We start from the raw sequence: 12,684 nt of genomic DNA, 5'->3' as shown, positions 1-12,684 counted from the left end.
ATAGCAATTAGTTTAACTCTTTAAGTGCTAATTTAATTTCATAAAATGTCACATAATTAGTAAAAAATAAATTTATAGATTTATTAATATTTTTTTTATATGTTTATATTCATTCTACGCTGCATTTATATTCATCTTCAGGAATAAATCTTTAATTTTATTTTTTACTGTCTAATTTACCAATTACGTGACTTTTTATTAAAATAAATATAGCACTATTTTTTTTATTGAGCGTGGGATAAATCCGAATTTCGCACTTAAGAGCCGTACACAGTGATACGGATTTATCTGCACCTAGCACATACAGGGTTAAGACAATAAGAATTAATTAAAACGGCTGTATTGTAAGTGTATTTTGATAAAAAAATAAAAAAAAAAAAAAATATAAATATCATTAAAAAAAAAAAAAAATGAAAATATAAATATAAATATCATTAGTACATAAAATAAAGAGAAACGGATGAAGCAAAGTATTTTGCGGGATCTTACGCGGTATCGAGAGTTCATTGTTTAGCGAAACAAAATGATTTTAATTTTAATATGCGCTTAAGATAATCAAGAGCTTTATATTTAGATAATTTTAATTAAGAAAAAAAAATTACGAACTTATTATCTAGTATATGTAGGATTTTAATAAGCCGTGTTAATAAAATAAAAACTCATAAGATATAATATTTTATTAAAAGTATTAATTTATTGTGATTCGTACTACAGAGCATATGACAGTTAAATTTTGGTTAGTGAGGTTTACGCAATAAATGTAAATAATAAATTTTAACCGGTTTTACAGGTATATTGGTAGATTTTTTACAACGCCTTACTGGTAGTAGTTTTAGGCGATACTTACGCAGGATTTTTAGACATATACTCGCAGAGTTTCGCGCCGAAAGGAGTGTTTTGAAAAGGAGTGTGTAATTTGCTAAATACTTGTGATTGATAAAAAGTTTAAATTAGACCATCAGTGATAAAAACTGTGCAATGATATCTGAATAGTAATCGACATATTTGAGTGAAAACAAATTGTGTATAAATATACGAACTTGTGATTGTAACTGAAATGTTTATTTGACGGTTATTAGAGACTTGTTGCTAATATGTTGATAAAAAGTTTATTATCGAAGTGTGTGGTATTTGGAGAGTGTAATAGAATAAGTTTAACGAATTCTCAGAAGTTTAGAAAACGATCAACGCTCATTCAGCCAGAAATTTTCGCTGATGATTTAAAAAGAGACGAAGAATGGAACAATGCTCTTCCCTATACTAAGATTCCCGGACCATATACTGCACCTATAGTCGGAAATAAATGGAGATGTTTGCCATATATAGGTAAATTAAATTACAATTATCGAAACCTTTACAAAAAATATGATTTAGTTTATTATTAGCAGGAATTTAAAAAAAAATCAAAGTCAAATATATCTTAATATATATGTAAATTAAAGTGTGTCAAAGTTAAAGCTCATATTTTATATTTACTTTCACATCTATTTTGAAATACACCTATTATTTTGGTCATCATAAATGTAAAAAAATGTTTTTAATATGTAGAGCAATACAAATTTAAAATAAATTTATAGGTGATTTTAATATACACAAAATTCACGTTGCTTGTGAAGATTTATTCAATTGCTTTGGACCTATTGTCAAAATAGAAAAAATATTGGGCGACACTGATATTGTCATTATATACGAACCAGATGACATCGAAAAAATGTTTAGAACCGAAGGAAACTCGCCAGATAGGTATTTTATAAAATATGTTAAAATACAATTGTTTGTGACAAAATTTAATCATACTCTTAAAAATACAGGCCGGCTCAAAATTCGATTTTATATTATAAAACAGTGACTAGGAGGGATTTCTTTAGTGACGACGAAGGACTTATATCAGTGTAAGAATAACTATTTAAATATGAAAAATATAACAGTGAATAAGTAGAAATAAAGTGAAAGTAATGATTTATAGAAATGTGGATGCGTGGAGGAAGTTTCGTCCAAAAGTCTCAAAAGATATGCTTCAACCGAAAATTGCAAAATTATATATTGAACCAATGCAAGTAGCTGCTCAAAAATTCGTCGAGCGGTGAGATTAAAATAATTTAAGATGTTTTTTGAAACACCATATATAATATAATAAACCTGTTTTTTCGCTTTGATAATAAATTATTCACTCGTATAATTTTAATATAAGAAAAATATATTGTATATATGAATATTTGATTTTATAGAATTTCGTTAGCAGGCAATTCAAAGAATTATTAAATTGTTAGATTAGAACATAAATACTAGAATAAAGCAAATTAAAAATACTTTTTAATATAAACTGTTTCAGTTACAAAACTATCAATTGTCTTAATACATTTCGGAATCGATATAAATAATGCTTTTCAGTAATGCTGTTTTGTGTGCTATGTTATTATTTTAATAGCTTTGGATATTTTTTATTCAATAACATGGATTTAACTATAATTATTATTTTACAAATACTAATAACAAAAAAAAGCAATTTGTGATTTTTGTATTTCAGAATAAACTTAATTAGAGATGAAAATAATGAGGTTCCAGGAGATTTCAAAAACGAGATTACTAAATGGGTTTTAGAATGTAAGTTAAATGTATTATTAATTACCCATATTATATTATTTATTAGATTGACTAAAAAGTGACAACATATTAAATGGCGATATCTCGTAAACTGCTTAGCATGCTGAAAATAAATCTTAATATATTGTAGATACATTTAATACAATAAATAATAACACAAAAAATACGTGTTGCATAAAAAAATAAAAAGCCACTTAAAAAATTAAAATACAATAATATTTTCCTATTTTTTTTTTAATTTGAATTAATAATAATATGTTTTTTGTTTAATTAATAAATATATAATTACCATCATGACGCATTGGGGATATGTCAAATCATGATAGTCAGATTTAAAATTAAAAATAAAATAAATAATAGTTTCACATTGGTTCACTCGACCGCGGCTGTCACTCGCAACAGTCTAAGTAGGAGGTCGAGATCGAGAAGCGTGACTATGTAGAGGTCGCAGTTGCTAATGGACTGGATCTCCAGAGCCATCTACTGAATGAAGGCTGACCGCTTAAGGCTTTTAAAGAGCCTATGTAGACCAAAGTAACAACGATTGTTTTTTTTTTATGTAGTTTCTCTTTTTATTTTTTTAAATAGTTTAATTCAAAGTGCTAAAATTTTGCGAGATATCGGCATTTTACATACTATTTGATTTATAGACAAAATTTACCTTTAAGTTATTTATAAAATCCTTTTTTAAATTAGACCTTGACAAAAATTTATTAATAATAAAGGTGAAATTATATCAAAATAATTTGGTTAAGATTTTATAAAAGTGTTTTATTTACAAGCTTCTAATTTTTAAATGTCCTCGATATAGCTTTCTATGAATAGAAGCAAAAAAATGTCGCGCGCACGTGTTGAGTTGTAGGCTCGCCATTATGCACTAGCTGGGACGACGAAAAAAATACACCTTTCCCAGAATTCAACGTAAAACGAAAGTTGACAATTATAATTATCTATTATAAATTCAAAAACGTGAAAAAAATGCATCAAAGTTGATCAAATACTCAAAAGACGTATAAGAATCGCCATGTCAACGTTCAGTTGGCCACAGCTGGATATTTATAACGATCCATTATATAAAATGCATTATTAAAATGTTTCATTGTTTTAGCTCTGTCAATCGTAGCTGTAGATAAACAATTTGGATGCTTCGATCTAAATCCTTCAAAAGATACTCAAGAATTCATAAGTGCTACTCATGAATTTCAAAACTCATTGATGAAACTGGAATTAGCAATTCCATTTTGGAGACTAATTAATACTCCAAATTGGAACAAATTTGTCACATCACTAAACACAATGTTAAGGTATATATTTCCTCAAATGTATGTTTGTATATGTATTCGTATTTAATATGTGTTTTTTATTATTATAAGAATAACACGTGGTCAGATTGACGCTGTGATAGAACAAGGTATTCCAGAAACAGATCCTCAAGAATGGTCACTCATTCAAAGACTTTTGGTCACAAACGCTGACAATCCAAAAATTGTTGTTATATTGGCATTCGAGATGTTTTTAGCTGGAATCGATACAGTAAGAATAAATAATATTGACTTAATGGCATAATCAATACACTAATTGTTTTATTGAATTTATAGACACAATCGACAGTTGCTTTTCTGTTGTATTATTTATCCAAACATCAAGATATACAACAAAAAGTTTACGAAGATATTGTGAATAATTTGCCACAAGGTGATACAACATTAACTGCCAGCAACTTAGAAAACATGAATTATGTAAAAGCTTTCATTAAAGAGACATTCAGGTAATATAATGTTTATTTTAATAAATTTAACTTGTAGTTACACTTTTATTTTATTATTTAGATTTTCTCCACCGTTGATTGGTAATGGTCGAGTTTTAAGCAATGACACGGTTTTTAGTGGATATCAAGTACCAAAAGGGGTAAATTTATTATTAATTATATACATACTTATATATCTTTTAATTTATTTAACAATTTTACAAACGTGTTATTTTATAGACCCCACTTTTATATCAGAATCTTGTTTCGTCAAAATCTGAAAAATATTTCAAAAATGCTGATAAATTTAAACCAGAACGTTGGTTGAAGCAAGATGCGGCTGAGTGCCCTTACAATGAGAAAACTTTTAATAATGGTAAAAATTATCACCCATTTTCTACCCTTCCATACGGATTTGGAAAAAGGGCTTGTTTAGGTAGAAGATTTGCTAATTTAAAACTTCAAATTGTATTAACTAAGGTGAATTTTTAATTATTATATTTAAATAATCCTAGATAGATGTAATACTAATTAGGATATTTTATTTTGTAGATTTTACAGAAATACAAAGTGGAATATAACTATGAAGAACTGGATTTAGTTTGTGTTCCAGTTTTATCATTGAACGGCGAACTGAAATTTAAATTTACGGACAGAATAAATTAAAAACGCTTTTTAATATACACGACATATAAATTACCAAATTATGAACTTATATAAACTAATACATGTACATGTAATTATATAAAATAATACATTCTCATATTAAAATACTGTTTTTATTTCACACTGCCATCTTACGGTAAAATATTTTATTATTATTCTGTAATGTAACAGATGGCGTACATTGATCATGTTAACCTAGGAAAAATTAAAAATAAATGTAAATTTAAGGACTATACAAAAAAAATAATATAAAAATAACAGGTTTTTATTAAACCAGAATATATAAAGATTCTATTTTATGAGCCCTTTATTTTTTATTACACGAGCGTGAACAATTAATTGTTTCAACCATTTATATATTTTTTTGTAATTATTATTAATTTTTTTTCCTATCAACTATTTTTTTTTATATACTTACAGTATTAATTAAAATGCTTAGGAATATGAATTTATGTTTAATGATTTCCTGTTGCCTTTTACATATTTTTCACATAGATATTTATTAACATTTTCACGCAGATTTAAAATTTATAATTTAGATTTCCGCAAGAGAATTAAAATAATATTTTATTATATTAAATTTAAAAAGAATTGTATTTGATTCGTTGATATTTTTTATGCTACTTTTTAACTTCAATAATCCATTATCGTGTTGAGAAAAAACATAAATTGTAAGTATATATTAAAGGTTAATTTTACAATAGATACGAAACAAAGTATAAATGCAAAAACATTTATTAATACCTTTTTATTTTATATAATTAAATTTAATACATAATTTACGTCACTTTAATCATATTTATTGACCTAAAACTATTATTTAATTTAAAAAAAAATTTGGTAGAATATCGTAAAGTCTAATATTTGATTCTTACAAAAGTACATAATAAAAAAGTTACTGTACTGATACGTTAAATAGAGAAATCTGTGAATTAGTGATATATATTTTATTTATTTATTATTTAACTATACTTATGGCTTATAATAAATTTTATTTGTATTTTTCATCACGATATTCATCCGTGAGGTTAAGAAAATATAGGAAAATTTAATTTGTAATGATCTATAACAATTATATTTATATGATAATAGTTAACTCCGATCTCCCAGACACGAAAGAAATTAGATAACACTGGAGTACAAATAATGTGTATCCAGATCTTTTAAATTTTATTCATTGACACAAAAAATAATATGAAATGCTTTACAGATACTTGAATTCTTGAATACCTTAAACCTATTTTGTAGGTATAAGATTATTTCTGTTACAAGTACGCTATATGAATAAACTTTGAATAGAGTTTATAATTCAACTTTATGCCTATTATTAATTAGGAATTGTTTTAACTTTTTATAGTAAGTTCATTCGACAGTAGCTCTGTGAATTTATTTGTAACTATGAATGTTTATGAAAAATGCAATTTTTATGTTTTCCTCATTAGACCAAGTCTGAAAGTTATATATATTTTATTAATTATAAATCATTATTACAGCTTACAATCAATAAATAAGATAAGGAAAATCTACGAAAATATTATTTGTGATTACCGATCGTATAAATAAATTATATTTAAATATAATCAACTATAATATAATCACTAATTCTGATCTCTCAGACACAATAGAAATTATAAAAATATAAGGGTGCATATAGTAATAAATCCAGATCTTTTTTTTACGATATTAAAACAAGATGCACAAAGAACATACAATAAATCAGATTAACATTTGTTAAAAAAACACCTGTTTTAAAGATGGAAAATAAAACTTAGAGTAAAAGTTAGTATACTGTAGTGTGTAATAAGTAGCTCCTATATATCCAAATTTTGCAGCAAATACAGGGCTAAATATGTTATTCCGCAGGCACCTGTCCGCTGAGCAAGGTCACTCACTCGCATTTTCGAACGAAATAGAACTTTCGGTTGAGTTTGTTTTAAATAATATATACTTTGCATGTGTTATATATATTTTTTATTTGATTGTAGTAGTATCATCAACAATGAAGTTTTTTTAAATTGATGATATATTATTGATAATTTTTGGTTAGTGCTTCATCTAGATAATTATTTCTCAAGAATTTATGGAGAGAAATGTTAAATCGATAATTCTCATTTCTCGAGAAATTTGCTGTTTTCGCAAGAATTTTCTTTCATTTTCATAAATATTTTTCAATGTTTTACAACCAATTCACTTTCTATACCGATGCATAAGAAAAGGTGGGACCATGCCAGATGTTTTAAAATATGCATGCATCGGAAGTATTTGAATAGAAAAAAATTGCTTAGGATTATCTCAACTATTCTAATTGGCCATATTTTTTCTTTGCATAATGGCTTTTCACAGAGTCAAGTCATAAAATTTGTCCTACGAACTTTAACCTCTTTTATGCAATAGTCCGAATGATTTTTTATTGATATCTTGTTTGAAACATAACAAATGCAAAGTAGCAATAGCTGTTATTGACAATTTTCTCTATAAGAAGTCTCATTTTACAAGAAATGAAAAACATCAAAAGACTATAATACTTATTTTCACTATTTTATTAAAAAACAAAATTCTTGTTTTTTAAATATATGGTTATTATTATTTTAATTTTTTTTTCATAGATTTTTTTGTTAAAAACAAGTTTGGATCTATTCTTTAAAATCATCTTATAATTATTATTCTGCAATCGCACAGATGGCGCACGGGCAGAATTAATTTAATGCTATGGACTATAAATACATTCATGAACTGATTTATAAAATTATCGCTCAGTCTCCACATTTTCTTGAAGTATGGTAAATGTAGACACTCGTGAACTGTCATTTAGGAAAAATGACTTTCAGCTTTGCATTTCGAAAAATTAGTCCCGGACGCGGTGCATTAGTGAAACAATGACAATCGATTATTTCGTATTTTGTGAATATTTAGCTCATGTTTTAATTTTAAAAACCACGACTATACCCCTACTTTGAACGTCTTGGACCTTAGCCATTACCGTGGCATACGCGACAATATTTTCAGCACGCGCAGTACTCTCGCCGTGTAACCAAAAAACAACTTGTATCAAAGTCCTCCAAGATGTCGCAGAACAAGCAGTATTTGACGACGTATTTCTCACAAGAGGTTAGTCTATCAATCTATCGTATAACGTCTATGTTGATTACATGTGTCTTACGCACGCAAAAATACGCCAAGGCTCACGTGTGCGCGGAAACTTGATTTTGCATCAAACTGTTAACTAACAGATCGTTCACCTTTCACTAGCCATTAATTGATAATTGCACAACGATCCTGTTTATCTGTCAGAACGATTTACTATGAATTATTTATGTGTGTTGAACAAGATGGGAGACTCTTCGTCCAGCTCCATTTCGAGTAGTTCGTCGTCTGGTTCAGAGTCAAGGCTCAGCAGACTCAACAGAAAGTTCAGGAGTACCATAAAAAGGACATGGAGCTTCAAAAAGAAAAAGGAGGAAGAAAAAAATATGCGACAAAGGTCGCACTCGGACATTGGAATGTACGGCACGTATTTGGATCCAGGTACTTTTTTTATTTAATGAATCTAAAATATTATATAAAATTAATTGCAAAGGCGTTTTTACATAACGCGGAAAAACATAAACTAAAATTATTATGTATAAATCTATTTGAACTCAATACAAGAATTATAATAGCAAAAAAAACTTGAACTCGTTACGAATAATATTTTAGTAAACAATATTTAAAAAGCTTTTCAGAATTAAACAAATATCTATATTTGTCTAGACGTGTGCAGACATAATTAAACTTGCGTGCCATAATATATGTTTAGAGGGTTAGGCGTATTAAAAAAACGTTAATATATATATATATATATATATATATATATATATATATATATATATATATATATATATATATATATCTTTTTTTTTTTTTAAATCTCGCGATTCATCGCGATTTATGCTTACTTGTATTCTATATTTCGGCCGTGATTTTCCAGCCATGATCACGAATTGCTTGATCATGGCCGGAAAATCACGGCCGAAATATAGAATACAAGTAAGCATAAATCGCGATGAATCCCGAGATTTAAAAAATAATTATACTAAATCTAAAAATCCATATATATTAATAATAATTAATTAATAATTAAATCTAAAAATCCATATATATATATATATATATATAATATAAACATATTGTGATATTCATTTTTATAAAAAGGTTAATATATTAATAATTATTGCATCACATTAAAAAAAAGTGGTAGCTTAAGGTCTTAGTCCAATGAAAGTAATTATTAAATCCTTGAAAAATAAAGTATAAAATCTTAATTAGGTAAAAAAGTATTTTTACTGAAAATTAAAAATGAAACAGTAATTCAGAAACATGATTATAAAACTTTTGAGATTCAGTTCTTCAATATCGGTTATTCTTATTAGAGTGAAAATAACTACAATATTTAATAGAACAGTAATTTTAATTCCTTACAAAAATATACATAAAATGTGAGGTCTTAAATAATTGGTGAAAAATATTACAGTAATGATTATTTTATGGATTCTTTTAATAAAAATCTCGAGACATCATATAAGTAGGTATTTATATAATTAATCCTAATAATTTAACTATATAAATGATTTTAGCAAAAAAAATAACTAGTAAAATAATCAAAATATCTTAAAAAACCGAATAAACAGCACACCAAGATAATAATGTAAATATAAGATATAAACCGTTTCTAATTAACATTTTAAATTATTTTTTACTTGTCATTTAATCGGAAATGAATTTAAAAGCGAAATTCTTACAAAAAACGATTAATATTATAAAAACATTATAAAAGTAGACAAACGTTTGAATTGTGAATATCTAAAAAGATAAATATCAGACTAACTATTAAAGAATTTTAATAAGCTTGTGGATGATACCAGTAAGAATACTACAGTGGCAATATTAACAACCAGATTTTTTCATTCAACCAAGTTGAATGAAATAGACAATTATGTAATGCTCTTTCCATTTATCATAGTAATAATAATAAGGGCAATACATAATTGCAAAAATTAAATTTTCATTTTTATTTCAAATCAACCCTTTAGATGTCTTTAAAGATAATGACAATTTATAAGTATAATGTCCAAAAAAAAGCGCTTCACGTAAAAATAATCTGGAAATTTGTAAAGAAAACAGAAATGATAAAATGAAAAGATAAATGCACTGTGCAGCACATTAAAAAAATCGCCTAATAAATCAAAGGTATAAAAAACCTGACGACAGGGTGAGAAAATTGGATTGTGTTATCCACTTTGCTCTGGTTTATGACCCAAGATCAACTGTCCGGCGTGGCTCACAATTGTTGCTATCCCTGGCACCTGGCAAAATGAAAGAGTTTCTCGAAAGCACACAGGAACGAGTAATAAAACGATGACTATTAGATTTTTCTCTTTAAAGTGATTCTGAAAAATATCGTTATCACCGTTGGGTGCGAAAGGTGATGGAAAACAATCGCAACAAAATGTTATGGTGGAAAACAATCGCAACAAAATTATTTTTTGTAATCAAATATAAATTGCAAAATGTGTGGAAAATAAATAAATCTAAAATATTTTATTATTTTTGGAAAACAAACTACCTTTTAGATCTATAACTGCGATTAGCTTAAGTCATTGTTGCTCAGAAACTGAAATGTAAAAAGACTAGTTTTTATTAATACTGTACACCAGGATGTTTCATAAACTATAATTAGAATGCTTTACGATAAACATATTTTTATCTAGGATAAAATTGAACAACTCCTTGATATAAAAGGAAGCAATAGTTAACTATCGGAAAAACAAAGTGATTTAAGATTTACCCCAGCAACTTTAAAATATTGTTTCTGAGATATTTATAGTGATTTCGAAATCAAACTTTAACAGTGTAATGGATGAGTATAAATATTAATTTACAAATCCTGGAAACGATAGATGACTTTTAATAATGAAATAAAAATCTTAAAGTTTTTTATTATCTCCTTCAACGATTCTTTAAAGCAACATATTGGCAGAATCTGCTATATATTTACCTACACCATGTAATCTATATTAAAAGATACTAAAACGCTGAATTATAATCGAATGAAATTTTATATTATAACATTTCCAATAAATCCAATTATTAACTATACTAGCATGCGAGAAATTCTATATTTTCGATTTTTAACTTTTATTCATCTACAGTTAAAATAATTATTTGTAACACAAAATACACTCAAAAGTTTAAATAAGTAACCGCTTTATGATATAAACTGTATATCAATAAAAATGCGTCAATACGTAATTTTATTTTTATTGCCCCACTTCGAACTTATATAATCTAAATCTTATGACACGTAACCATCAAATTAAAATATCTGCGTAGTATATTATAAATAACGCTGATAAGAATGTTAGACCATTATTTTTAGATCACAGATACGACGTTCATAAATATGAACTTATAGTTATATAATAGCAATATTGCGCCTTAATATTACATTCTGGGCTTTGTAGAAGATTTCCGAAATAGATTTGGGCGTAGTAGGAAAAAACTTAAAAATATTTTTAGGTCAAATTTTCCGAAGGCGTGGTCATACGAAAGCTTAATGAAAGCTTCACCAAACCGGTCCAAATATAGTAAGGAAACGATATTAATGAAAAATATGGCTCACACTTGTTGATACAAATTATTGACTATTGTTTATATACAAACTGAGACCGTTAACTGCTAATCTAGCTAACGTTACGGTCACGCGAACTTACTAAATTACGTATTCCGTAAGTGAACTTTCAATGTCTCACGTGGAAAGCGTTATGTGTTTTATTTCCATAATGGTTGAGTTATACAATTGCCAATTATTACTTTTATATGGTATGTTTATTGATGTTTTTTATAGACATTCATTCATGAAACTATATATGTACATGTATATAATTAAAAATATATATTTAATACTCGTTTATTGTTTATTTGTCATACAATCAATTGATCTATGTATAATATAGGTGTATCTATATCATTTATAAAATAAATTTAACAAAAAAATATTGTGTATAGTAGATATTGAATATACATATGTATGAGGAAGTATAAAAATATTCTAAGAGAAATTTAAGTTGCTTCTTATTTATTAATCGTTATATATGAATTGGGATTCGATTGAAAACTACGTCGTAATTCTATATATATTACTGTTTAACTTTTTCAAAGTAGCCTAACACATAATAACAAATCCTTACGTTATTGATTCAAGCCAGGTGGGTCACGAATGTTCAACGTTCTGAAAAATAGGTCAAAAAGTTTGGAAAGTACTTTATCTAACACTTGACTTTTATTTTTATACTTCTTATTACCATAGCTCACACTCAAGTGGCCAAGATATAAAGATAGATTGAAGGATAAGCGATTGCCTTGACTAAGGGTTCTTAATTTGTTGGATACGCGTACCACAGGAGGTAAGGATTGATTATAATGGTGGTATGAGTTGCCCCTTGACTATAAATTGTTATATCAGTATTTATATAATACAATAAAATATCAAAGAAACGGACGAATAAGAGGATTTCTTGAGATTCTGATTCATATGAATCGTAAAACCTCAGTGTTTTTTATATACAAATGTCCTTTGTAACAATAAATTAACTTCTATTAAACTTGAAGAATAACTTATATATTAACTC

General features: G+C 26.7%; 2 protein-coding genes across 3 annotated transcripts in view; both read left to right on the top strand.

The window, feature by feature from the left end:
* Positions 1-864: 864 nt before the first annotated feature.
* LOC148236907 (putative cytochrome P450 301a1, mitochondrial) lies at positions 865-5,122 on the top strand. Its single transcript, XM_088182846.1, has 11 exons — positions 865-1,326; positions 1,578-1,743; positions 1,812-1,892; positions 1,967-2,083; positions 2,528-2,604; positions 3,713-3,908; positions 3,978-4,137; positions 4,203-4,372; positions 4,434-4,512; positions 4,592-4,831; positions 4,904-5,122. The coding sequence occupies exons 1-11, from the start codon at positions 1,095-1,097 to the stop codon at positions 5,015-5,017; spliced, it is 1,632 nt and encodes a 543-aa protein (XP_088038972.1). The 5' UTR covers positions 865-1,094; the 3' UTR covers positions 5,018-5,122.
* A 2,882-nt stretch (positions 5,123-8,004) lies between these two features.
* The window catches only part of LOC148236904 (uncharacterized), a 90,306-nt gene continuing 85,626 nt past the window's right edge, over positions 8,005-12,684 (top strand). Inside the window, exons 1-2 of one of the 2 annotated variants that reach the window (XM_088181898.1) lie at positions 8,005-8,125; positions 8,347-8,542. In XM_088181898.1, coding sequence (XP_088038024.1) covers positions 8,081-8,125; positions 8,347-8,542 — 241 coding nt within the window. In that variant the 5' untranslated portion in view covers positions 8,005-8,080. The remainder of the gene's footprint in view (positions 8,126-8,346; positions 8,543-12,684) is intronic. The other variant, XM_088181899.1, reaches the window with a different exon arrangement.

This window comes from Plectrocnemia conspersa, unplaced genomic scaffold, assembly GCF_051122295.1.
Source record: "Plectrocnemia conspersa isolate PC_06_02 unplaced genomic scaffold, ASM5112229v1 ptg000003l, whole genome shotgun sequence".
Classification (NCBI taxonomy): domain Eukaryota; kingdom Metazoa; phylum Arthropoda; class Insecta; order Trichoptera; family Polycentropodidae; genus Plectrocnemia; species Plectrocnemia conspersa.
Note: the sequence above shows the minus strand (reverse complement) of the source record. Positions and strands in the feature narration are given on the sequence as shown.

Excerpts from the sequence above, each read along its gene's own strand:
- LOC148236907 (XM_088182846.1), top strand. The coding sequence starts at position 1,095 with ATGTTGATAAAAAGTTTATTATCGAAGTGTGTGGTATTTGGAGAGTGT. Across the intron at positions 1,327-1,577 it reads GAGATGTTTGCCATATATAG|GTGATTTTAATATACACAAA; the intron begins GTAAATTAAATT and ends ATAAATTTATAG. Across the intron at positions 4,513-4,591 it reads GATATCAAGTACCAAAAGGG|ACCCCACTTTTATATCAGAA; the intron begins GTAAATTTATTA and ends GTTATTTTATAG.